Below are 27,375 nucleotides of genomic sequence, written 5' to 3'. Positions count from 1 at the left end.
TAGGGGAGACTGAGTTGCTAGTCGTAGCATGACGAGATTGATAGCTTTAAGCAATGTTTCATACCTTAAGCAAAAATTCAGTATTTGCGTATAACTCAACTATGCCCAGTCTCCCCTATAGTACATGGGAAAATTATAGTCACGGACTGCTGGAAAAATATAGTCTATAATGGGATTACTATATCGAATTGAATCAAGCATGCGCCATTTACAATTGAATTGATTACAATGCATCACTGCACTGTCATCTGTACTTGCTTAGCTTCACAAGGAATTTTTAAATTGGTTCACAAACTGATGATGTTACTCGCATTGAAGAGCAAGGATAAAATCGCAGATTTGTATCTGCACAAACTGCAACGCTTTCAATGCGAATCTCAGTGTGAGCAATCGTAACCGAGACATTTAATGGTTCGCGTCAAATTTACGCTGAATTCGCTAGTTTAATTCAAATTCCTCTAACTGTGACCGACCAGCAGCCAGCAGCTCTATCCACTCGAATTAGAACGGAAAGAGTCTTGGTGCTGAACAACATTTTGATGTTGTACGAGTTGATGTGGCAGTTCTAGCGAGTCTCACGATGCTATTTGTTAATTATAGATAATAGACGGCACCTGTCTAGCAGTATTGCAATCGGCTTTCTTTTGACAAGCAATAAAGCTAAAAAAGTATCTGTATGATTTATTCATACTGAACATCTAGAAGAACAAATTTACTGCCATTTGTTCAATGGGCGGATTTCGCCTTTAGACAATAATGTAGGTTCTGAAAATTCCATGTTGCAACAGCTATTGAAATCTCTCAAAGATGTCATGACACATGACAAACAGAGAAACCCCACGATAAAACACACGCACTCATGCTGTGATGCATAACGTAATATATGTGACCTTGAACCCGATCAGTGCTGCCGCGAATGTTAGGAAAGCAAGTTCATTCACATTTTTCTGCTGATAGAGCATAGGTCTGTCTCATTCCTTCTACGCTACTAACGAGTGATTATACATGTGTTGCGGTAGGCTGGAGAGTGCACACTAGAAGTGTTTGTATACGTCACGTTTGAGTTGGGGATTATTTTCATTGATGGTAGCTGGTAGGTTTACTAAATTTAATAGGGATAGGTCATGAAATGTATAATTGATTGTCCGATTTGAACGAAATTTTGCTGAAGTGTATGTTCGGAGCAACTTTTTTTCTTTACCTCGGCGACGAATTAAACCTTGTTGGCTTTGTACCAGGCTACCGTGTCCATGGAGTAATCAACCGACGCCAAATCCGGCCAAAACAGTACTGAGGCGTGGTGTTTGCGGATCATGGGTAACAGACGCTTGATTAAACACTCACGCACGTAAACATCGGTTGTCATTGTCTCCGTTATCACAAACGGTTTGGAAAGCATACCACACTCACAAATGGCTTGCCAAACCATAGTCTTTTTACGGAATTTTTCGACTTATCCGCGTCAACACTTCGGCCATCACGAACGGAGTAGTAGTGATCACCAGGAAGAGTTTTGTAATCAAATTTAACGTATGATTCATCGTCCATAATCATGCACACCTATTTTCCGCACAGCAATTGGTTGTATAACTTCCGAGTCCTCGATTTGACGGATGCGGCTTGTTTTTCACTCCGCTTTGGCTTCTTCTGCTTCTTATATGTCTTTAGACCCATTCTTGCCTTGGCCCGCTGGACGTTACTCTTCGAGGATGCCACTTTTTTAGCCACGCCTAGAACCGAAGCACTTTTCTTGCGGGTGAAAGATTTCACGGGGTTCGGTTAAGGTCCAGATTTTTGTTTATCCTGGAAAGTTGCTCCATCACCATACTTCCGAATCGCGTTTCGAACGGCTCCGATGATTACACCTTTCAATTTCGCTAATTGACTCAGAGAAATGTTGGGGACAGTACACCATTTCTGCACGATCTGTTTGCATTTTTCCGGAGAAATGCTTCTGTCACTGAAATGTAAAGAACCGACACTTGCGATACACTAAACTGTTGGTCAAAATGTAAACAATGATTCAGTGTAATAATCAGCTGTTTAAGCGTTATCTGAAACAATCAGGGGTGTTCCAAAGTCGTGCTTAGACATTCTGGGACACCCTACACACTTAGAAAAAATCACCGACTTCGGTAATTCATTTACCGAATTCTCAACAGCTGAACGGTCGGTAATGTTTTCGGTAATCGAGAACATTACCGAAAAATCTGTAAACTGGATCAGCAAAATTAGCTGTCAAATTTACCGAAAGATCGGTAACGTTTACCGATGTGCATTGCTTGATTTGTAGTCGACTTTACCGGAGAACTGTAATTTTGAGGACGATATGCAAATCGGAAATTACCGAGAGATCTGTAATTTTTTAAAAAGGTCACCGACTCAACTGCTATTTGCTTTAATATTGTTTCAAGGTGGCGGTCACTGCAACCCATGCAAAAATTTGGCTGCAGTCGTGATCAATAAGCTAGTTTTGCAAATTGCACCACCAATGAACAAAACCGTTGGCGACGATCTGAAAACTTAAGTTTTTGTCGGAAAGATTCGGCGCTACACTGAAAACAAGAAAGCATTGGAAGAAGATTAACGCTTTTAATGTCGATTGAAAATAACAATATGGTGGATTTGACGTTTACCTAGACCGTTACCGAACTCAGTAATGGAACGCTTTGATTACCGAAACTTCAGTAAAATATTTCACCGAAGTCAGTGATGAAGCTGATTTACAGACCTGCCGGTAAAAATGTTTACCGTTTTCGGTAAATTAAAATAAAATTACCGAAATTCGGTTATTTCATTTACAGTTTTCAGCAATAAAGCGAGAAAATACCGAAACATCTGTAATTTTTAGCATTACCGATCTAAGACGGTAATTTTTTTTACCGAACTCAGGGTCTCTGTTTAAGTGTGTGTGTATGTACCGTATGCGTGATAATGTTTGCACCATCGTACAAATAATGTTCCCGTTTCACCAATGCCTTGGTTTTCTTTGCATGCACGTAACGTATAGCTCATACCGTAGTAGGCTGTGTATAAATAAAATGATTTACTTAGTTTGACAGTTGCACCATGACGAAGTGGCAGCGTATTCGTGATTTGTCCCACGCGCAAATGTCTCAAAAAGACATTACAATCGCAGTGGAAGTGTCCCGGTGGACCGTCAAAAGGGTTTTAAACCGAGAAAAGAAAGGTCAACTATCCGCGAAGGTGGCCACAGGTCGTCCGAGATCAGCTCGGGTTCCGAGGGTTATCGTTGCTATCAAAAGGAAGATTCGGGTGAATCCATTGCGTTCAATAAGGAAAATGGCAAAGGAACACAGGATCAGTGACTTTACGGCACGGAAGATCGTAAAGGAAGATTGCGGGGCGAAGTCGAGGGCACGGAAAAAAAACTCACATGATTACCAACCGCATCCGGGAGCTACGAGTCGAACGATGCTAGAAAATCTTGAAATTCCTTAAGCGAAAAGATCCGGTAAGGGGCTGTTACTACGTAGACATTTTTTTTGGGATTCTTGACGCCCCCCCCCTCCCCCTGCGTAGACAATTGTCCATACATTTTTTTTTTTTAAATTTGTATGGGCCGTGGATAATTGTCAACCCCCCGTGGCCGACGAGCACAAGCACGTGTATCTGACCAAGCATCCTGCTAGCGTTATGGTGTTTGCATTGGTGGCTTCCGATGGCAAAAAAATGGACCCGGTGTTCATTTCAGAAGGCAAAAAGATCAACATGGAGATCTACATCGGGATTTTAAGTAAGTATGTTCTTCCGTGGATCAAAGAACAGTACGGTCCGAAGCCAAATGTTGTATTTCAATAAGATGGGATTCCGTGCCACTCCTCGAACCGCACTCAGAAGTGGTTGCAGGAACATCTTCCGTTCTGGGCGAAGGAGATGTGGCCGCCATCCAGCCCCGATCTTAATCCGCTGGATTACTCAATATGGCGCATCATGAAGGCAAAGGCCTGTTCTAAACGCCACCCGAGTATAGCAAGCCTCAGACAAACATTGACCCGTACCTGGAGAGAAATGGATCCAGACTACATTATTAGAACCTGCCGTGCATTCCGGAAGCTTGTGGAGGCCGTAATATCAGCAATTGGAAACTCGTTCGATGATTAACATAGTTTAAGACTCTGTGAAACATCCCCCTTTGAATAAATAAAAAAAAAACTCGAAAACAAAATCTTTGAGATTTTTTTTAAATTTTGACATTGCTCAATGGTGCAAACATTATCACGCATACGGTATGTATTAACCCTTCGATATTTCTATATTGACAAGGGAAAATTTATTCAATAATTCTAATTTTTTGATGTTTTAGAATGGTTTTTACAAATAATAGTCATAAGCAGGCATGGCAAATCATTTACATTCATTTCGTGCATTGATTTATGAAAAAAATTAGTCATAAACAGAATTCCGAAAAATAACGCAAGAAACTTTTTTAGGTTTTATGATTAACTACAACTTTTGTGAATAATTCAAATCTGTATCTCTTAAGCATGATGAACCAGAGCGAACAGAACCCACCATTGTTTTTCAGTGATTGTAAATTACATTCACTGAAAAACAATAACAAGTTCTGGCAACTCTAGTTCGACATGCATAAGAGATACAGATTTCAATTTTTCACAAAAGTCATCATTTTACGGAATTCTGTTGATGTAAAAAGTTAGAGGCAAATGAATGTAAATGAATGTAAAGGATTTCCATGCCTGGTCATAATTATAACAATTTCATTATTCTGTAAGGCTTGTGCTTAAGTCGTGACTTCATTCGCGTGATGAGTAGACTTATGTCCAACCACTACTCGCTAGATGCGCATCTCCATAGAATAAACATATGTCGGTGTGGAAACGGTTACGATGATATCGATCACGCAGTTTGGCAATGTTCGGATAATGACGCCGCCCAAGGAAGAAAACCCTATATCCCTATCAGAGATGCGTTGGGAACCCGCGATATCTGCTATAAGCAGTCGATTTATGTGTTTCCTGTAAATGTTTAGCATAATAATTCCATTCCTTTGTCGTTTTTCTCTCTTCACTAGTTTTTGTTTGTCTTGTTCCCCACCGTTTCGATGAGTCTCATCGTCGCCCACTGGTCACCATAGCCAGTCGAACTCCAAACGAATCTAGAACCGCACTACCGTTCATATTGGCGACATCGCTCTGATGAGACAACGAAACCCCACCCCAAAGCTCCTCCCCTGATCCTATCCTTCGACAATGTACCACTCTAACCTCGGGTAACCCGCGAGTATTCGGTCCAACTCCTACTAGACATAGAATTAAGTGATTTTGTTAAAAAAAAAATGAACAATGAATTATCGGCTCCATAAAGCTAACGCGATTGCGTTGGAAGGCTACACGAACTATATAAAAAAATATATACCTACATTTTGAAAAACAATTATTTTTAAACCAACACCTTTCCATTGGTGTATCAAAGTTAGAAGAACTATGAAAATGATGATGATTTAAAATGTTGACGAATTTTGCGCGTAATGCGAATGTAGAGAAAATATATTTTTTTAACCGACTAAATAGTGATTTTGAATCCACTTAAAAAAACGCCTTCCACTCCACAGTTCTGTCCATACAGTAGGTTAACCCAAATCACCGAAAAATGAACAGCGGTGCAGGTGGTGCAGAGGTATGCGTGACTACCTCTCACCCGTGCAGGACTGGGTTCAATACCAATCGGCGCCGCCGGGATGTTCTGAAGCATAACATCTCTGATCACGGCTTCCTTCAGAAGGGAAGTAAAGCCGTTGGTCCCCGGTTCATGAGTTGATGGGTCGATAGGTAGGGTCCAGGTGAAAACAAGATCGATGGAAAACAAATCAAGGAAAGAAAAAAAAAAAAACTTTTGATGTAACTGCAATCACTCTCTCATACTCGAAATGTGCCACGACCAAATTGGCACAACGACGCCCTATACGCTCTCTGACCAAAGCGCAGGGCAGTACACCAGCGCGACAGCTGGAAGGTTAATTGAATTCGATCATTTTCATTTTCGTGCCCAAATCCACGGAAACCGGTTTACAAATTTTCTCTTTGCGAACTTCTTTGTTTGTCCTTGAACATGTGAAGGAAATCTTGCGTTGGGCCATAACATTATCTTATTTGCACACTACGCCGCACGATTGACCATCCGTTAAGCTACATCAATCAGACGCTCATTGTGAGTCGAAAACATGACGCGTCCTCTAGCCGTTAGCTGCCACTGATTCGATACTTTCATGTTTTGTCCAATTTTTAATTATAGGAATCGACGTCATCTACCAAACGGAAATACCAAAATCGGAACCCAACACAACTGAGCTACCCTAGGAACAGGGATATGTGTATTAGTAGCCATCCGAAAAAAAGGTGTATAATCAAAGCTAATTAGAATTGACTCGCGTACACACAGCAGCAAACCACCCTTCTGCTTCTTCCGGGACAGTGAGCCGCAATGGGATATGATTGTATGTAGCAGCACCTACGACCAGCCGGCAACGTGCTGAATGGTGAAGTTGATGTCATTCTAGTTCGAGCCCGCGAACCGGCGACAACCATACTAGCGCGTCGTTGTCGTTGTCGTCGTCGTTCCGCTCTCAGTCAGTGCCAGTGCGAATTCAGTGGAGATTGGTTGCGATTCTGTCGGGGTGCAGATTGGATGTCTTGTGAGATAAGTGTGAGAAGTTTTCATACCGTAGGTTTATGTTTCTGAGAAAAAATAAAAAGTTAATTTGTGCCACTACTGCCGAGCAGTGAGATATCTCGAAAAAGGTGAAGAATGCCAGTATAGCAGCGATCATTATAATAAAGTGAAAGTCTGTGAGGTTTGTCTTTTGTTAAATCGAAGAAGAATACATAGTTGTAAAGTGTGTTTAAAAGTTGAAAGTGTTAATGTTTACCGTACTAGTTCATTCTACGGTGTGATGTACGAGAAATCTGTCTTGGGTCCTGCTAACTGGTAGCAATAACTCATCGTTTGCTAATTGGTTCTACAAACAACGAAACAACTCACCACCGCCACTAGACTAAGCTAAGCATAGCAGAAATCAACGTACTAATCACGCAAAATGACCGTCACCTACACCGCCGAAGTTGCCACATGTCGAGGCTTTGGCTGCTTTCTGAAGCTGCTGATCAGGTAAGTTGATATGTAGGAACATTTACCAAGTTGGACATAGTAGTTACGAAATATTTGTTTGGCTTTATCAGCGATTTGCTTATCTAAATCTTCACCGTCGTTGAAATGCTTTCAGCACACTTGTTTTATTCTTTACGTGTAGGCTGGTAGAATTCACATGTTTTCATATTATCTACTTACACTGATTTTACGATACATCATATGATGTACATGCCATACCACTTGTTGTTTTCGGCCGGAAGTTTTCATGACTCATAAGTCTAGGTCAGAAATAATTAGTGACGCCTGACCGAATTCCAAAAATATGTTCCGGGCATCACTTGACGCTCGATGGTTTAATGCATCCGATGCACATAGGAGTATTTGGTTCGGAAAACTGGTCAAAATAGGAAAACTCAAAGCTTTCATTTGCTCTGCTTATTATACATCACAGTGTCCCTACATGCCTAGTGAATTATATGACAGCCAGTTTGATTTCATTTGGTATGTTTACAAACAACAGCAGCTGTCAAATTATTGCTGTTAGTAGCACGGTTCGATTTCATTTAAAAAATGAGAATTTTATGTAATGTTTACTCAAATTTTAGGGATAGGTGCAGTTTTTTTTTTTATCATTATTATCATTACTATTATTATAGTTATTTTAACACCTTTGGGTCATTCCTGACTTGTCCGGGGATGAGATTTGAACTCATGACTTTGGCGTGAGAGGTATGGATGCCAACCACTACGCCGGGGTTGCCCCCGTATAGGTGCAGCTGGGATAGGGATACGACTTACATAAATTTGGTCGCAAAGCAAATTTAAGAAAATTTCTTGGAACTTTCACAAAAAACATTTAAAAAAATATTTTTATTACTACACTGAAAAAATAAATATTAAAAAAAATCTATATTGATTTTTTTCAAAAACATATTTGAAATAAGTTTTTTTTTGTATAGAAGGATAACTTAAATATCTACAAGTCGCCCATACATCGGAAGATGGGTACTTTTATAGGGAAACGGTTTTCTAATAACAACTTTTTTACGTCTGCACTGATAATAAAAATGCGGTTGAAAATTCAACGATCTGGGAGTGTAGGCTTTTTTTTCCTCTGTTCGGGACATAATACCACTGCGACCTGTAATTTGATCTATTGTAGTAACAAAATGGAACAAAATGGACAGAATTGGCCTCATACCACTCCAGGACACTTTTAGAATAGTGGCATGATGCCAAATCTGGCCAAAATAGCGGAGCTTCGTCGTGCTGCTGCAAGAACGGCAAAAGGCGCTTCTCGAGGCACTCAGATTTGTAGATCTCGCCATTTACTGTGCCCTTTGTCACGAAAGGCTCACTCCTCAGTCCGCAAGAGCAGATGGCCTGCCAAATGAGATATTTGGAGGCGAACTTCGACATTTTCTTCTTCTTAAATTTGTCGTCCACATCGAACTTGCTCTTGCCGGTGAAAAACTCCAACCCCGGAATTTGCTTAAAATCGGCTTTTACATACGTTTCGTCGTCCATCACACAGCAGCCATATTTTGTCAGTATCTTCTCGTAGAGCTTCCGTGCCCGAGTTTTAGCCGTCGATTGTTGCCGCTCATCGCGGTTTGGGAAGTTCTGTACCTTGTATGTATGTAGTCCAGCTCTCTTCTTTGCATTCTGGACGTAGCTCTGCGACATGCCGATCTTTTTAGCCAAATCACGGCTTGAGACGTTGGGATTTGCTTTAATCATCCGCTTCACCTTTCCCTCCGTCTTTTTGTTCTCCGGTCCCGGTTTTCTTCCAGCTCCTTTGCCGTGGTCCCGCTGGAACCGCTTCAACACTCTGGAGACGGTTGAATGGTGAATGTTCAACATTTTTCCCAACTGCCGGTGCGACAGGTCAGGAAATTCCAGGTGTTTGGAAAGAATTTGTTCTCTCAACTCGCGTTGGTTCACCTCCATTTTCGTTGAATCGAAAAACACGACTTCGAGTTTGACAGCATGTACACAATACACATCAATGAGAAAGTGTGCAAAATTTGGTTGATTTTTACCCAATGGTAAAAAAGTTATGCCCTGTTGAATGTGTTGCAATAATTTCGTGTTCGCCCTTAATATCCCGTGTCTTTAGTTTAGTGCATGTCGTATTACTCCATCACTATTGAGAAATGATGAAGTATTCGGTTTTGATACAGTTATCATTCTTGCTTTCATCGCAAGGAATCGATTCTAACTGAAAGGTTCCGCTATTTATACCCTTCGGAGTTGGAACACCCTCCAAAGGCACGCCCCTTTGTCAGTCAACATTGGATTCCTTAACAACAAAAACAAGCTATGACACCGATAATGACCATGCATCAGAACCCTAGTCTTAACCACTTCAAACTAGGGAATAACGATTAGAAGATTAGGAATCACATAGGCGAAGACTAACTAACTAATTTTTTCCTTGTTTCAAGATCATCCTCGGTCCAGGCAACCCGAGGACTTATCACTATCAACAAGGCATAAAAAGTAACAAGGACTAAGATGTGTTGCTTTGATTACTGAAAAATCCTGTTCCCCTAGTTTGAAGAAGTCAGGACTAGGAATCGGTGGTAGATCTTACATCCCGTAACGTACCACGAAAAGGTGATCTACCCACGTTACGGGGCAAGTGTAGACTTAGCCTGTAGCCTAAGTAGAGAAAGTACATACACCCACAAAGTTTCATTGGAATCCGCTTTATCCGGATGTACGACTAACATAAAGTTCGGAAGTCCTATATTAACCTATACAGACAGCAACACGAAGCTTTTGCCTTTCTTGCGTTGCACAGGATTTATTAAATGCAAATCACAAATGATGAAATAAAGACCTTTGAGTCGTACTGCCAAAAACGAGATCTTACTGTATTGCAAAAAGAGCCATTGTCGGGCTGGTTATTTTTTGTCGGTTCACCTGAAAAGACATGAGCTCAAAATTTGCAAACACAAAAATGAGCAATGCCCTGGTTCCATAAAGAGTCCAATATATCACTCTTAGGTGGATAAAATCCATTGATTAAACTTTTGTAAGGCAAAATCATATGTTATTTTAACAATACACAGCGATTTAAATACAAAGATGAATGAAAATCATTTTGGCCAATTTTTCGACGCAAATACTCCTCTGTGCGTTAAATCAAAAAGGGAAACGTATCTAACCATCTTTTCCAATGCAAAAGTTGTCATTTTTTGTGATAGCAAACAAAGCAAGCGTTTCATTTACTTGCTCTGAATTTTCGGGGCATGTGGGGTTAGCTGATCACTGTTATGCATAACAAATAAAAGTTGTCTTTTGAAAAAAAAATTTCATGAGGAAATTAACATTCAAATAGAATAATGAGTGTATACTCAAACTCAACATTTAAGTACCGCAAAACGGGGGGAAGTTGATCACTTTTTACTGATAAGCCTGAATATTTTTCCAACCATATGATTGGCACGCCAAACCTCTGTACTAGCAAACGCTTATCAAATGTAAGAATTCAGTTTTGAAATTGTCCTTCCTGCTTCGCCGTCCTGCCCAGCGTTGCCAGATTGTTTTAAAGCTTATCGGTATCAAAGGTATTACAAAATCGGTATTTGTTGGTATTTACTATTTATTTAAGGTTCTACAAAGGGTCATTATTTTGTTTAATTCTTCTTTTTGAAATATTCTTCGATCATCATTTTCTAAATGTATTGGTAAAATTCATTGGAATTGCATGTCCCCACGCCAAAGCTACCCATTTTTTATAAATATCAACTGGTATGGTGCGGAAAACTTAACCATCTCTTTTCTCCCTTCATTTCAATACAACAGCAAATGTGATGTCACACTATCTAGTGGATAAGAATGTAGCAGACAAAACATTCGCACTGCCAGACTGCGCTGTATGCAAGTTTGTTTACACCCCTGAGCGGGAAAGTGAATACCAGGCTACGTGCACTGCTGCCATCAACCCTGTTAGTGTTGAATTCAATCTTCTGTGACTTTTTTAATTGGACCGGTAAAATGTCTAACATGGTCATTTATGTTTTATTTAATCAGTTTTTGATATTTATCCACCATTAAATATATCCACTCATCTATGTTAATGAGGCAGACTTCGCAATTAATTGTTTTTATAAACTTAAATTCATTGCTAGAGGCAATACATCTGGCACCGCTGCTTCAATGATACTTTCACGATTGCTAGCAAAGCAATAAAGTAGAAATGGTTTTCTTTGTGATAAATTTTGTTCACCAAGAGTTTTGTGAAGCAGTCGCTTTGAGTTTCGTGTATTCGATTGCGTTTAATTGTGCTATACTTCGAAGAACACAAGTAAGTAAATAAAGTGAATGTGTTTAACCCAGGAAATTTTCGGTCTAAGATCACGAAATACATGTTTTAAATTTTCGTATTCATAATATATGAATGTATGTGTAAACTAATGATGATGATTTTATGATATTTAAAAAATAAGAAGAACACAAAATTACTTACCCTTTGTAGAACCTTAATTTTATATTTTTGAAAGCGAAAATTTTAACCATGGTGACGACTGGGATTTGAGGGGAATTGCTTTGTTTGACGGCTTTCTCACTCTTTAATTATTTTAATTTAATATTTAAAATTATCGTTGTCCTCAAAATTGTGACGAAGTAGTGTTTTTTTCAATTAAATATCAGTAAATGAAACCAAAATATGGAAAACACAACAACGACTAAACTATTGACAATAACGACAAACAATATTTTCCCTTGAAAAAAGCCACAACTTATGGCCGAAATGTCGGACAAATTGCATCGTAGTCGTTGCAGTGTTTTAAGACTGAGAAAGCCGTTAATCAAATAAAAATTTTAGCTTTTGAACTATTATCGGAAAATTCCGGAAGAAAACTCCGGGGAATGTTTGAATTAGCTTCTGAATGGAGCTGAAAAAACATCCAGAGAAAGACGAAAGTAGCTCTCCTGGATGAAGTTCGAGAAAAGCTGGAAAAACTTCCGAGAAACTTCCAAGACACGACTTGAGAAACTTGTGGCGAAAATTTAAATAAACTATCGGGAAAAAAATCGGATGTCACATCCAAAGGAAGCCAAAAAAGTTTCGGAAACCGGAAGTAAATTTCCAGAAGTAGCCATTTCCAGGGAAAGACAGAAGAAGCTCGGAAAAACCTTCCAATAGAAGTCGAACAAAAACACCTTTGGCTTATGGTCAAACTTCCAGAGGAAGACGAAAGAAATTTCTGGGAGAATTAATTGAACTTCCTTGAGAAGACGAAATAATCTTCCTGGAGACGCTGGCAGAAACTTTCTAAGGTAGAATGGAAGAAACATCTGAAGAAAGTCGGAAGGCACAGAGCTTACGGAACAGTCGAAAGAAACAAGGACATAATTCCGGAAGAAAGAGGATGTTCTAATGATCCAGAAAATTTTCCAGATATTCAAAAAACATCCCTGAAGACAACGAAATTTCCCTGAAGGTTTCGGAACTTTCACAACACCCTTTGGACACCCCTCACCATCCCTCTCCAAAGGGGGAGTTTGGTAAAGAGAGATGAAAAGACTGATTTGTACCTTCCTTAAAAGTTGTCCTAGCTCGCTATCTACTATCTATTTATATGCAATTTTCACACTGCCGTACTCTAACGGAACTATCAACTCTAGAGTTTCATCTCCTCCATCTATCGTATAAAAATTACCACTTCAGTCTGTTATTTGAAATTAGCATCTTCAACTATGTAAATCGTTGACTTCACGCAGAAGTAATACTAAACATATAGTCAAAGTTAATATTATCACCCATATGTCCGTCCGCACCCGAAACCCATCTACCACACAAAATCAAATAAATAGGTTTCTGTATGGCAAACACGCCTAGACATAAACGAAAATATGGGTATACATCTTAACTTTCGCAACTACAGGTAATCATTGAAAGTACTTGCATTTTACTAAGGCACTTTTGAGCAAACTGCAATCACCCTCTCATACTCGAAATGTGCCCTTACCAACCTTGCACAACTAAATGTAGGTAATTATCATTAGTATTTACATACAATCACTTATATGATACTAAATAGTACACTTAAACCAAATCTGATTTCAGATTAGGATTCAGTGATCCAAAATTAAGTAAATTAAAGTAAAGTAAAGTAAATAAATGCTGATTATGGGTCCTATTATGTAAGTCGAGTCGAGCGTCACTTCTGATCACTGGTCTAATTTGGTATTACTTCTGTAATATCCTCATAAGCAAATACCATAAACGAACGGAATCCCGGATGGTAGATCTATCTCACGTCGTTAAGCCCTTTCTTGTGGTTATTTTTTTTAGGGCAGTGACCAGAAGTGATGCTCGACTCGACCTACATAATAAAGAATGGTCCATTAATTATGTCACGCAAATTTGGCCCATTTTCAAACCCCCCTCCCCCCTTTGTCACATTTTTTGTATGAACCTTATTTTTTTTTGTATGGCTCGTCACAGTTTTCAAAACCCCCCTTCCCCCTAAATGTGTGACATAATTAATGGACAACCCCTAAGGGGCCCAATGAATTTTGAGGAACAGTTAAAAGTTGGATATTTTATCACTTCCACAAAATTGTACATCTAGAGCAGTAGATTGCATCGTTTGTTACGGAAAGTGTTTCGAAAGTACTATTTAAAACTATTTAAAGAAATACTGAACCAGTTATCTCATAATATCATGTAAATGGATTGTTGAGAAACGAAAATTTCAACTTCACTACACCTAGTTGAAGATGCTAATTTCAAATAACAGACTGTAGTGGTAATTTTTATACGATAGATGGAGTAGATGAAAGCATAAAGTTGATAGTTCCGTAAGAGTACGGCAGTGTGAAGATTGCATATAGATATTAGAATAGCGAGCTAGGAGAACTTTTAAGGAAGGTACAAATCGGTTTTTTCATCTCTCTTTACCAAACTCCCCCTTTGGAGAGGGGGATGGTGAGGGGTGTCCCCCCCCCGTCACCACTGGCCAGTGGGGAGTTTGGTAAAGAGAGATGAAAAAACCGATTTGTACCTTCCTTAAAAGTTGTCCTAGCCTAGTCTAGTCTAGTCTACACATACACAGCCAGTACTTGAAAGAATCCTGGAAAATGATACATCTATCATTTTTCTTGTCATTATTAATGCCTGCTGCACATCAAGGATGTGAAACAAACAATAAAGCGGCCAGGCCTACTGTGTAGCGTTTAGTTAATTTTTGTGAAAGTGAATGTTTACCATGTCTACTTAATAAGTATAGACAGTGGTTAACATTTAATCCACAGGTAATCAAAGAGCGGGGACATACCGTACCAACCGCTCCGTATGCAGGATTTGAAAATAGGCTATATAAATCGTTGGGAGTGACAGAGCTAAGAAAGTTAATGTACACTCCTTGGTTGTCCGATCTCCTGGGATGGAACACAGGTATTTACCCCTTGTGTTCGAGCGTACAGTCCTCCCTCCGTACAAGCGTGGACGGCACCGCCCACCCACTGCCATCCCTCAATCGATCCAGCCGACCTCAGTCGAAGGACAACAGAGAGCGGTGTGCGGACGTAACCTATACGGAGGGAATGCTGTATTCGCCTAGGTTATAGCGCCCTTGCTCGCTACCATTTTCTTCTAGCGGTTGGGACCTGAGCACTAACTCTTGTCCTAGCCCTATATGGCATATGGTTATAGCGCCATTACTCGCTTTCTGAAAAGAGAAGAAGGGAAGGGAAGGAGAGGAAAAGGACTTGGGAAAAGGAAATGCGGAATTCCTTTCCTCATTAGTATTTGTATCGTCAACTTTTATGAAAACTATATAAATCATTTTTCCTTGGATGTGACCGCGATTTATCATTATCAGGTAAAAAACAGGTAGTGTTGTACTTATAGCTATGAATGCTACACTTCAAGCTGAACAAATCGCTAGTGAAAGACCAAAAGAATTGGAAGATATGTGGGTTGAAATTTTAATAAACGGTGAAGATATTTTCGCTTCTGTCTACTTTCCTTCACAGTTTTCCAAAAAACCAGCTTATGAAAAGTTTTTCACTACTGCAGAACTGAAAATTCAAAGAGAAGATTCAAAAATCCAAATTCATATTTATGGAGATTTTAACCAGAATACTGTTAATTTTATAGAGAATAGTAATATAGTAATGATTCTCTGCTGTTACCAATAGTAGGTGAATACGATACTTTGCAATTCATCTTTGATGAAAGCAGCCACTTAGGACTTCATCAAATTAACCATGTTCGTAACCAGCTCAATTCCTATCTGGATTTTATGTTTACTACTTGTTCAGAAGATTTTTGTATTGTAGAAGCAGCAGTTCCATTATGGAAGAATTAAAAATTTCATACGGCTATTGAATACTCAGTGTTCACAGACTCGCATCGGTCACGCTCAAGCGTTGTTGATTTTAAATTAGTTTGTGATTTAAAAAATGCAATTTCTCCTGAATTTCACAGCAGACTGAATCTAATCTAATCTAATCTAATCTAATCTAATCTAACACCAACATAGCCAGTTCATGAAAGCATCCTGGAAAATGATAGATATACCTTCATCACTTTTTTTTTCCTATTTGGTATATGTTGCACATCATAGATGCGCAAAATATATCAAAACGGACAGGCCTACTGTGCAGCATTTGAGGGGCAAGATGATTTAGAAACATCGGGCCTGTTTAAATCCAAGATTTAAGCACGATGCTTCAGAATCCAATAAATGGATGAAACGTGGACATCTCGTACCATACGTTCCATTGTATTGTTATTTATAAATCATTTGTCGTTGGGAGCATCTAGTCTAAAAAGGGTAAGTGATGCTCCATTTTCTTCTAGCGGTTGGGACATGAGCACTAACTCTTGTCCTAGCCCTATATGGCATATGGTTATAGCGCCATTACTCGCTTTCTGAAAAGAGAAGAAGTGAAGGGAAGGAGAGGAAAAGGACTTGGGAAAAGGAAATGTGGAATTCCTTTCCTTATTAGTATTGGTATCGTCAAGTTTAATAAAAACCATAGTAATAATTTTGCCTTGGTCAGAGGTATTATTATGACATTTGAATAAGATTGTCTTATCATTTGTTCAGTCTATCATAACAAGCTATGACCGACGTGACGATTGTTAAGCCCTGGTTAAACAAGTCAAATCACGTTCCCGAAAGCAGTCATCAATGTATCCCAAACTGGATCAAGCGGGCGCCCTATTTTTCTAAACCTTCCAACGCGTTCCGCCCAATATCTATTAATTACGATTTTCTACAATAGTACACACTAAGATTTTGTTTCCGTGTTCAGTAAATTTTACCGAAATCAGAACAGCTGAACGTTCGGTAAAACTTTGACCTTCATTTTAAAGGCTATTGAATTTGAAAATAATATCAAAACATGTTCAACCTTGTTTAAAAGATTAAATCTTGTTATTTTAGTGGAGATTTACAGGTCGGACTCGATTATCCGGAGTATCAATTTTTTTTACACTCCGGATAATCAAATCTTCCGGATAATCTCTTAACGATTGTTAAAATTATCATATTGCATATTATAATACAAAATTATTTCAAATGTCTGCATTTTATTATATTATTATTATTATTTTATAAGTTTTTAACTAAAAAAAAAAAAAACTCCGGATAATCGAGTCTAAAATTCCGGATAATCGAATCCCGGATAATCGAGTCTCCGCATAATCGAGTCTCCGGATAATCGAGTCCGACCTGTAGTTCCAAAGTAGCTGAAAAGCAATTGAATTGAATTGCATAAATTTTACCGAAAAGTTCAGTTGTTCAGATTTCGGTAAAAATTACCGAAGTCGGCGATAATTTCTAAGTGTGTAGCCTGGGATAAATCCTAATATCTCCCCCCCCCCCCCCAGACCCAACTATGTTCTTGCACTCGCAAAATAGATCATGCGCGATTGAGGTTATCCCGGCAGGAAACAAACGGGTTGTTTTTAACTGTAACAAGCTCACCAAATACAATCACCATGGCAGCACCAACAACTACATACTCGAGTCTTGTCACTATTAACAAGCCATTAAAAATAACAAGGTCTAAAGTGCGTTCCCCTTCTCACTGAAAACTCCTGTTCCCCTCCTGTTCAGTACTAGAGTTCGGTGAAAATTTTGTTCCAGTAACACAACAGGAAAAGGTGTGGTAGATTATGATCGTTACTGGATTGAAAAGATATAATGAACAAAAAGGAACGAACTCACCAAGTTTAGCCGATTGAACCTAAAGGCAGCTTGAGATATGTTGATGGTGTTCACATTGCACACAGATACATCAACACACTACAAACACTATTTGCTTCGTTTCCTTGGCCGTGGGTAAAAGACTTCCACTCTTCCTGCTTGATCCGGATCTATTCGCCGTTCAAGGGAGTTCCACTGCGCCGACGGGAAGCTGGAAAAGTTCTCGTGCTCCTCCAGCGCTAGTCCTCTGATTCTGGCTGCAGTTTTTCACCCGGTGGTGCTACTGCTGCGAGTGCTTCCTTCCTGCTGCCGGCTAACCAGCGGAACGCGTTTTGTACCCTTCGTTCGCGTTCGGCCCAAATTCGGAATTTCACCATTTCAACACTCGATAAACCGCGCATCCGACCCGTTGCCACTGCAAGTCCGTAGTTGAAAATCATTCGAGTCAAAATGTAGAAAAATTTCAATGTGGAAAATTGAAAAAATGACGGGAGGACACAAAAATCGCGTCCGTTCACGAGCACAGCACACTTCGATCGTACCTTCCTTAAAAGTTGTCCTAAATACAGAAAAAAAATTTAGCTAAGCTTCCGGTTGGCCAAATCGGAATTGTCGGGCATTAACTCCTGCCATCAGATTCTGTACAGCCACCACTTTGTTCGCCGCAGAATGCCAGTTTGCCTTAAACTGCTTCTTGCTTCCAGCAGTTTTTTGGGTCCTCTTCAGGTTCCGCTTGACGATGGCTCAATATTTTTCGATTGGGTGGAGCTCTGGTGTGTTGAGTGGGTTGTTGCCTTTTTTTTTACGTAGGACTACGTCTTTCGGGAAGGGTGGCACAGGAAAATTTGTCAGACTTTAAATGCTAATAGCTTGGCCAATAATCAATGGATTTTGATGATTTGTATGTCGAGCGATTCGGCAGTTTTATAAGATTTGTGTGGTATGTCTCGGTTAATGCTGGGTAATGCGCAATACAGATCCCATTGAGATCACTAGCCTCTTCCCAGCAACTCCTATCCCTACCTCCCCATGGTACCGGCCGGGAACTGTGAGCAACCTTAGGGAAGATCGGGTAACCAACCCCGGTGGGAACTTTGGTCATAGGCTGACAGGGAAGGGGGGGTTTGCTTCGGCAAGCCTGAGCGTCTGTTCTCCAGGAGGAGCGGCTCACAGCAGCGTCTGTTCCCATGTTAGGGGCGGCTGATCTACGTCCGAGTGCCAGTGAAGGACTCTAAGCACAACTGTGCACCCTGGTCCTCCGGAAAGTTAGGGGGTTGGTGTCAGGCCCTGCGAGCCAGCCGTAAAAAAACATTGCAATGGAAAATCAGCAACAGAGGAATACGAACCGAGACCAACGGCAACGACCCCAGCGACGAAATAGGACTTGCGATTGGAAACTCGGCACGTGGAACTGTCGATCTCTCAATTTCATCGGGAGCACCCGAATACTCGCCAATCTACTGAAGGACCGCGGATTCGGCATCGTAGCGCTGCAGGAGGTGTGTTGGACAGGATCCATGGTGCGAACGTTCAGAGGTAATCATACCATCTACCAGAGTTGCGGCAACACACGCGAGCTGGGCACAGCTTTCATCGTGATGGGCGAAATGCAGAAGCGCGTGATCGGTTGGTGGCCGATCGACAAAAGAATGTGCAGGTTGAGGATCAAGGGCCGATTCTTCAACTTTAGCATAATCAACGTGCACAGCCCTCACTCCGGAATCACTGATGATGACAAGGACGCCAAGATCAAGCCCAAGCCACGACGTCAAGATCATCATAGGAGACCTAAACGCTCAGGTAGGTCAGGAGGAGGAATTCAGACCGACGATTGGAAAGTTCAGCGCCCACCAGCTGACGAACGGGAACGGCCTACGACTCATCGATTTCGCCGCCTCCAAGAACATGGCCATACGTAGCACCTTCTTCCAATACCACCTCCCCTATCGTTACACCTGGAGATCTCCACAGCAGACGGAATCACAAATCGACCACGTTCTGATTGATGGACGGCACTTCTCCGACATTATCGACGTCAGGACCTATCGTGGCGCTAACATCGACTCTGACCACTACCTGGTGATGGTCAAACTGCGCCCAAAACTTTCCGTCATCAACAATGTACGGTACCGACGCCCGCCACGGTACAACCTAGAGCGCCTGAAGCAACAGGATGTCGCCTTAGCATACGCGCAGAATCTCGAGGCAGCGTTGCCAGAGGAGGGCGAGCTCGATGTGCCCCCTCTAGAGAATTGCTGGAGTACAGTAAAAGCAGCCATCACCGACGCAGCCGAGAGCACCATCGGGTACGTGGAAAGAAGTCGACAGAATGAATGGTTCGACGAGGAGTGCATAGCGATTTTGGAGGAGAAGAACGCAGCGCGGGCGGTAATGCTGCAGCATGGAACCCGACAGAACGTGGAACGGTATAAACAGAAGCGGAAACAGCAGACCCGCATCTTTCGGGAGAAAAAACGCCGCCTGGAAGAAGCGGAGTGCGAGGAAATGGAACTGCTGTGCCGTTCCCAAGAAACACGGAAGTTCTACAAGAAGCTCAACGCATCCCGCAACGGCTTCGTGCCGCGAGCCGAAATGTGCAAGGATAAGGACGGGAGCCTCTTGACGGACGGACGTGAGGTGATTGAAAGGTGGAAGCAGCACTTCGATGCGCACCTGAATGGCGAGGAGAACGTAGGCACGGGAGACCAGCACAATGGAGGAAATGACTACGTCAGTGCAGCAGAGGACAGAACTGACCCAACTCCCACGCTGAGGGAAGTTAAGGACTCCATTCAGCAGCTCAAAAACAACAAAGCAGCTGGTAAGGATGGTATCGCAGCCGAACTCATCAAGATGGGCCCAGAAAAGTTGGCAACCTGCCTGCACCGGATGATAGTCAGGATCTGGGAAACAGAACAGCTACCGGAGGAGTGGAAGGAGGGGGTAATCTGCCCCATTCACAAGAAAGGCGACCATTTGGAATGTGAGAACTTCAGAGCGATCACCATTTTGAATGCCGCCTACAAAGTGCTATCTCAGATCATCTTTCGTCGTCTATCACCTAAAATGACCGAGTTCGTGGGAAGTTATCAAGCCGGCTTCATTGACGGCCGATCGACAACGGACCAGATCTTCACCGTACGGTAAATCCTCCAGAAATGCCGTGAATACCAGGTCCCAACGCATCATTTGTTCATCGACTTTAAGGCGGCATACGACAGTATCGACCGCACAGAGCTATGGAAAATCATGGACGAGAACGGCTTTCCTGGGAAGCTGATCAGACTGATCAAAACAACGATGGACGGTGTGCAAAACTGCGTAAGGGTTTCGGGTGAACTATCCAGTTCATTCGAATCTCGCCGGGGACTGCGACAAGGTGACGGACTCTCATGCCTACTCTTCAACATTGCTCTAGAAGGTGTAATGCGACGAGCCGGGCTCAACAGCAGGAGTACGATTTTCACGAAATCCGGTCAATTTGTATGCTTTGCGGACGACATGGACATTATCGCAAGAACATTTGGAACGGTGGCAGAACTATACACCCGCCTGAAACACGAAGCAGCAAAGGTCGGACTGGTGGTGAGTGCGCCAAAAACAAAGTACATGCTAGTAGGCGGAACCGAACATGACAGGATTCGTCTAGGAAGTAATGTCACGATAGACGGGGATACTTTCGAGGTAGTGGAGGAATTCGTTTACCTTGGATCCTTAATGACGGCTGACAACAATGTGAGTCGTGAAATACGAAGGCGCATCATCAGTGGAAGTCGTGCCTACTACGGGCTCCAGAAGAAACAACGGTCAAAAAAGATTCACCCCCGCACCAAATGTACCATTACAGAACGCTAATAAGACCGGTGGTCCTCTATGGACACGAGACATGGACTATGCTCGAGGAGGACCTGCAAGCACTCGGAGTTTTCGAGCGACGTGTGCTAAGGACGATCTTCGGTGGTGTGCATGAGAACGGTGAGTGGCGGCGAAGAATGAACCACGAGCTCGTTGCACTCTACGGCGAACCCAGCATTCAGAAGGTGGCCAAAGCCGGAAGGATGCGGTGGGCAGGGCTTGTTGCAAGAATGCCGGACAACAACCCTGCAAAGTTGGTGTTCGCTACTGATCCGGTTGGCACAAGAAGGCGTGGAGCGCAGAGAGCACGATGGGTGGACCAGGTAGAGTGTGATCTAGCGAGCATTGGGCATGACCGAGGATGGAGAGCGGCAGCCGCAAACCGAGTATTGTGGTGTACTATTGTTGATTATGTCTTATCTTAAATGTGATGTTGTACAAATAAATGTATGTATGGTATGTCACATATTATAAATGTTAAATGTTTAAATAGCTAAAAATTAAGAAATATGGAAACAATCAAATTTCTCATACTCGACCGCAAGCTGTTCACCCCTAACACAGCCATCAGAAAATGGGACCCTAACAACACAAGCTGAAGCCGCATAATCAGTCAGCGTTACACGTTGGACGGGTCGACATCGAACTTGTTTGCTGCAGCGTGGACATCGTAGCATTTTTTCTATTCATTCACCTACATTAGCTAAATACAGAAAAAAGAAAGGGCATAGATAGATAATCCAAATCCTTAAGTAAGCGAAACGTAGAAAGTTTGACTGCAGTCATCGTTTGGCTGCCGAGTGATAAACAGGGGTGTTCGTTGCGTTGCACACTGAAAGCGAAACTAACTAAGAGAGTGAATAATTTTTACTCAGTTGTGAGTCCATAATTCTCCATACGAATCAGTAAAAGAGATTCATTCTCTGAGTAAGATTCGTTTTCAATGTGTTTAGCTTGCCATTTTGGCTAGAAATTGGATATTGGATAGTCAAGCTCAGTGTGCAATTTGCATCAAGTTCCATGTTTTAACTTTACAGCACGGAAAGACAGCAGGTTTCTGTATTCAGTGAAGTTAGTCGGCTGGAAAATACCTATCGCATGATTGGGTTCTTAGTTCAGAATTCACTCACCATGCAGCGTTTGTAACATTTGATTCAAAAGCATTACTTAAGCTGTCTACATTCACTGAAAACGAATCTTATACAGAGAGTGAGTCACTTTTACGTAGGTTACTTATGCGCTGAGTGACCTACGCTTTTAGAAATGTATCTTTTTTTTTGCTTTATTAGAGAGATTTTCAGCCTTGGGCTGGTTCATCTCTTAAGAAATGTATCCTTACGAATGAGTTAGTTTCGTTTTCTTTGTTTCGACTAGATAGGGGATTGCTATCTCTAGTAATGTTATTCAGATGGATAAAAACTATTGTATACTGGACACAGGGTGACCAGTGAATCGGGAAAAAGCCGGAAATTCTAAATCATCGGGAGAAGTCCGTAAATTTCGATGATGAACTGGGAAAAATTATACTTATAAACTTCTCAACTACCAGATTTTCCGGATACAATAATTTTGAAGAACTTATTCGATAATTTTGATGAAAATTCCAAAGGAAGTTAGAGCAAATTTTAGAATGAATTCTAGAGATATTAAGGTATGTAAGATACAAATTCCAATTGAGTTTTTGGAAGTATTTTTATAGAGTTTTGACTACAATGCCAAGTTCAAAGTTGAATTATTAGGTGGTTCTGTGTAAAATTACATGACGATTGTAAAGAGGATTTAAGGTTAATATCCAATGTATTTTCTTAATAAATTCCGACACGAATGTAAAGAGAGTTCTTATGAAAACTTCAAAGAAATTCCGAGAGTATTTAATTCTGAAGGAGGAGGAGGTTTCGAATTTTCAATAAAATTTCTAACCATTTATTTATCAATTTATACATTATTGAATAGAACAGCAAAATAATCTCGTAGTTCTACGTCAACAATGCGGTCGTGCTTTGGACACAACCCTCAAACTTTTCCGTAATGGAAGGATGCCAAATCTAGCACGGAACAATTGTGTTACTTCATGAAATGCAGGAAATGACATTTTTCCAGACACTCAATTCACGTAAATTTCCGGGTTGACGGTTCCGGTTGCAATCAAAATTTCGCTTTTCAAACCACATGTACAGATAGCCTGCCAAACCAGATATTTCTTAGCGAACTTCGACAGTTTCATATGCTTGAAAATGTCTGCCACCTTTCCCCTTTCGGTTGCCGTATAAAACTCATGCACAGGAAGTCTGCCTTGACAAAGGTTTCGTGCGAGTAGTTCGGATTTTCGCGATGCGCGTTCAAATTTTGATGCGCCGCTCATCGTGCTTGGACGCCATTTTGATAACTGAAGAGCAAATGTCAAAATCAAAATACACGGCGAATGAGAACGACTCAAATTTTAATTTAGTTCACTCATAATCGCCAAAAGTGCAGGAACTCAGCGATGAGTTAATTTGCCTCATGTTTTCCCAGGTTTTTCCAGGATTTTCCAGGGAAAAATTCCCGAATTTGAGAAAAGTAAAGATTGGATTCACTCTGTCTATTGGTACTACTCCGAGACTGAATAAAATTTTCGTCAATTTCCTCATTTTCCGGCAGATTTTTTTGGGTTTCCACAGGAAACCATGAGACAAATTTGACTCATCGCTGAGTTCCTGCACTTTTGGCGATTATGAGTGAACTAAACTCAAATTTGAGTCGTTCTCATTCGCCGTGTAGAGGAATTATTCTGCACGCACACACCTTCAAAATAAGGGGTGTTCAGTTTTTTTAAATGATCGATTAAAAGAAATGCGTCAACTTTAAGTCGACCAAATTTTGATCGAACCACCCTTTAGTAGCATGTGTGTCTATTGATTTAAAGATGTTTTTAGGCATAGTGAACTTTTGTTTAGAATCGCCCTACTGTGCGTTATGTCACTTCAAATGCTGACTTGATAGTTTTTATTTATATAATTTATATATAATTTATAATATATAAGTAAGGATGCAGTGCAATTTGTCAGTGGAAATGGCTGATCTACCTTTCGTCACGTCGAGCTGTACTAAAGCTTGCAACCAAATCAAAATCAACCCTTTCATTTCACCTCACTCTCTCCTAGTACGAAAGCAGATCAGCAATGTTTGTTTATTCGCAGATTATTTTCCACAATGATTCCTCGGACAGGCGGCGTTCAAGTGGAAAACGTTATCAATTTGTTTACTTTAGCTCATCACGGTAACGATGGAATTAATGCTCAATATGTTTAACAACACCGGACCGCGGGTAGTTTGAAGTGATTTTAATTATCAAATGCAAATGAGATTCCCTCCATTTAGGTTACGTTTGATCCTGTGTGGAATGGCTTTTAATCGCAGCATGACGATGACACTGATGCTCGGCTGTAATCGTTGTGACATCTTCGACAAGGCCTAATGTAAGCTGGACGTTATTTATCTAAAGTAAACATTTTACCTCATACAAACTGCAATGTTTTGAAGAAGTTGATTTCAGTGCATTGAAGGTTTATTTGCGCTTGCTAACAAGCCAGAGCACACGGTTTTGATAATGGAACGCAACCCTAATTGCTAGGAGAATGGATTCGATCGGAGGTTGACAACAGGCAGTAAATATACCGAGCACGGTAAAAGAGGTCATCAATCATTGCTTGAAATCCTCTGTCTTCAATATTTGACTTGCGTGTTTGCTTAGAGCAACGAACTTGGATTATTTGGAGTACGACTTGCTCAATGAAGGTTACCACTTTCCGCTCAGTTAAGGCAATGTTTAAGTTTGAAAAATCATTGGAAAACCCCAACAATGTATTTGTTTTATGTTAGGGTAACTCATATGATATGCGAGAAAAATAGAAAAAATATGCACTGTGAAGAAATATTTAAAAAAAAATCTACTGATCCCAAGGTTGCAAAGACTCATTTCAGCTAAAACAATGTTTTTCTAAATTATGAAATAATTAGATGCCATGATCAAATTTTGAATTGGTAGGATACAAGAAGAGGTTGCAAAGAATGTGTTTGACATATTAAACCTGTTTATTTCACTTCATAAGAGTCACAATCAGCGATTTTTCACAAACTCACTCACTCACTCAGCGATCAGCAAATCGCTGATTGTGACTCATAGAAAGCAAAATTTACAGGTTTTATGTTTCCAACGCATACTTTGTAACCTCTTCTTGTAAGTTACAAGTAAAACATGCCATCATACCATCTTTTGGTTTTATTATTCCGAAAAACATTATTTTAGCTGAAATGAGTCTTTGCAACCTTGAGATCCTTATGAAAACTAAATTCAGTCACATGCATCAAATACCGGTCACGTTTTGATGGGGTTTTCCAATAAACGCTCATTTTTATAGTTGAATATGCTAAGCGTCAAATAACAGACTTGAAGTGGTCATTTTTATACGATAGACGAGGAGATGAAAGTATAGAGTTGATGAGAATTTTCTAGGATCTCTGGGAATAATATCAAGGGATTTCAGAGGAAAATATCGGAGAATGATTTTTTACTGAAATCCCTTGAAATTATTCCTAGAGATCCTAGAAATTTCTCATCAACTCTATACTTTCATCTCCTCGTCTATCGTATAAAAATGACCACTTCAAGTCTGTTATTTGACGCTTAGCATCTGGAAAGTGAAATCTGAGGATTCCTTTCAAACTAGTTCTGAGGAGCTCCAGACTTCAGGTGAAACGTGAGGAGAATTAAAAGGTAGTTCTGAGTAGAATTCCAAAGGAATCCTGATCCATAGTAGGATTCATAGTAAATTTACAAGAGAATGGTGTGGAGCATTCTAAGGCAATTCCAAAGAGAATTCAAAGAGAGTTCTGACTAAAAGTGCAAGGTAATTTTGAGCAGTCTTTCTAAGGGATTTGTAAGGAGTACTGAAAATGAATGCTAAGAAGAACTCCAAGTTAGTAGAATTTCATGAAAAGAAGGAAAATCCAAAGGGACTTCTGAAAATCATACAATGCAAAATCTGAGGATGATTTGAACGGTACACACTTAAAAATAACTAATTTTACTCGTGACGCAATCCATCCATGAACGCCTACGGCTAAAAATCTCAAAAATAAGGTTAAACAAAAAATCCATCCATGAAATGCTCCACGACTGAAAATTCCGTTATTTGACAAAAAAAAACCTTTGATTGAGCGGAATTTCACGTCTGTTATGACTCAACTTTATGTCAACATTTACGCTCGCATATCTCAGAGCACCTGAATGTACATAATTTTTTTCTAAGTGTGTAATCTTAGTAGTATTTCAAAGAAGTTTTGAGGAAGATTTCAACGAAATTTTGACAAAATTTTTAAAGAAATACTATGGAAAATGTCAAGGTTTTTCCTGTAGTCATCTTCAGAGAACTCAAAGAAGAGAGCCTAAAAAATTATGAGGACCATTACAAGGAATTCACGATTAAAAAAGTGTTTTATCAAAACATAACCTATGACCAATGGGGGTACCAAGGGGGCCAGGCCCCCTGCAAAATTATCTACCCCCCAGCATTTTTGGTGTTTTTGTTTTTGACTCACCGGTATTTTGTCAAGCTTGTCAAGTTCGTTGTTACTATTTAACAGCGATCAAGGTTGCAGATATTCGCAACGAATCACGCATCGCATTGTCTGCTGCTCATCAGTGATTTGATGCTATCACAGTAAACGTTGCGCTAGTTATGCACGAATACAGTGCTGCACGAATTGTTCGTTTTTTCCTGTTTTTTGCTCCCTGTCCTCTTCGCTATCATTCGCTGAGTTACTACATTTTGCCATCAAGCATTCGTCACTCACCAGCTGCTTACTTCCGCACGAAGACTTGGGTGATGCATTCGACAGCGATTCGATTCGCAGCCGAATGATTTTCACAACGAATACTTCACAGCAATGCGTAAGCTACTGGAACTGTCTTGGAGGCGAACCAGCCCAAGGCTGAAAGCCTCCCTAATAAAGTTAAATAATAATAATACTGGAACTGCAGAGAAATGCAACAATGAATGACAATGCCGTTTTCTCCATGTGACACTTAACTTGTTTTCAACATTTCACAGTTAACATTCCTACACAGCATTCGCGGCGAATATTCGTCGCGAATATTCACCGCGAATATTCATCGCATCGTTTTGCATCGCTCGCAACTACATTCGTATCCGATCACATCAATTCATAC

The 27,375-nt window shown here is 40.6% G+C and overlaps 2 protein-coding genes across 3 annotated transcripts in view; both read left to right on the top strand.

Annotated features, from left to right (window-relative positions):
- LOC135707576 (uncharacterized) overlaps positions 1-27,375 on the top strand; it is a 335,607-nt gene that overhangs the window by 79,594 nt on the left and 228,638 nt on the right. The window lies entirely within an intron of this gene.
- Positions 1-27,375, top strand: part of LOC135707572 (bestrophin-4-like) — an 86,030-nt gene that overhangs the window by 7,954 nt on the left and 50,701 nt on the right. The window contains exons 2-3 of one of the 2 annotated variants that reach the window (XM_065229443.1): positions 6,277-6,839; positions 6,891-7,149. In XM_065229443.1, coding sequence (XP_065085515.1) covers positions 7,079-7,149 — 71 coding nt within the window. In that variant the 5' untranslated portion in view covers positions 6,277-6,839; positions 6,891-7,078. Of the gene's footprint in view, positions 1-6,276; positions 7,150-27,375 lie in introns of both variants that reach the window. The other variant, XM_065229444.1, reaches the window with a different exon arrangement.

Source organism: Ochlerotatus camptorhynchus, unplaced genomic scaffold, assembly GCF_037179485.1.
Source record: "Ochlerotatus camptorhynchus isolate MF236.1 unplaced genomic scaffold, CSIRO-AGI_Acam_v1.1 ptg000314l, whole genome shotgun sequence".
NCBI classification, from domain to species: Eukaryota; Metazoa; Arthropoda; class Insecta; order Diptera; family Culicidae; genus Ochlerotatus; species Ochlerotatus camptorhynchus.
The sequence above is the reverse complement of the archived record's forward strand: the minus strand, read 5'-3'. Positions and strand labels throughout refer to the sequence as shown.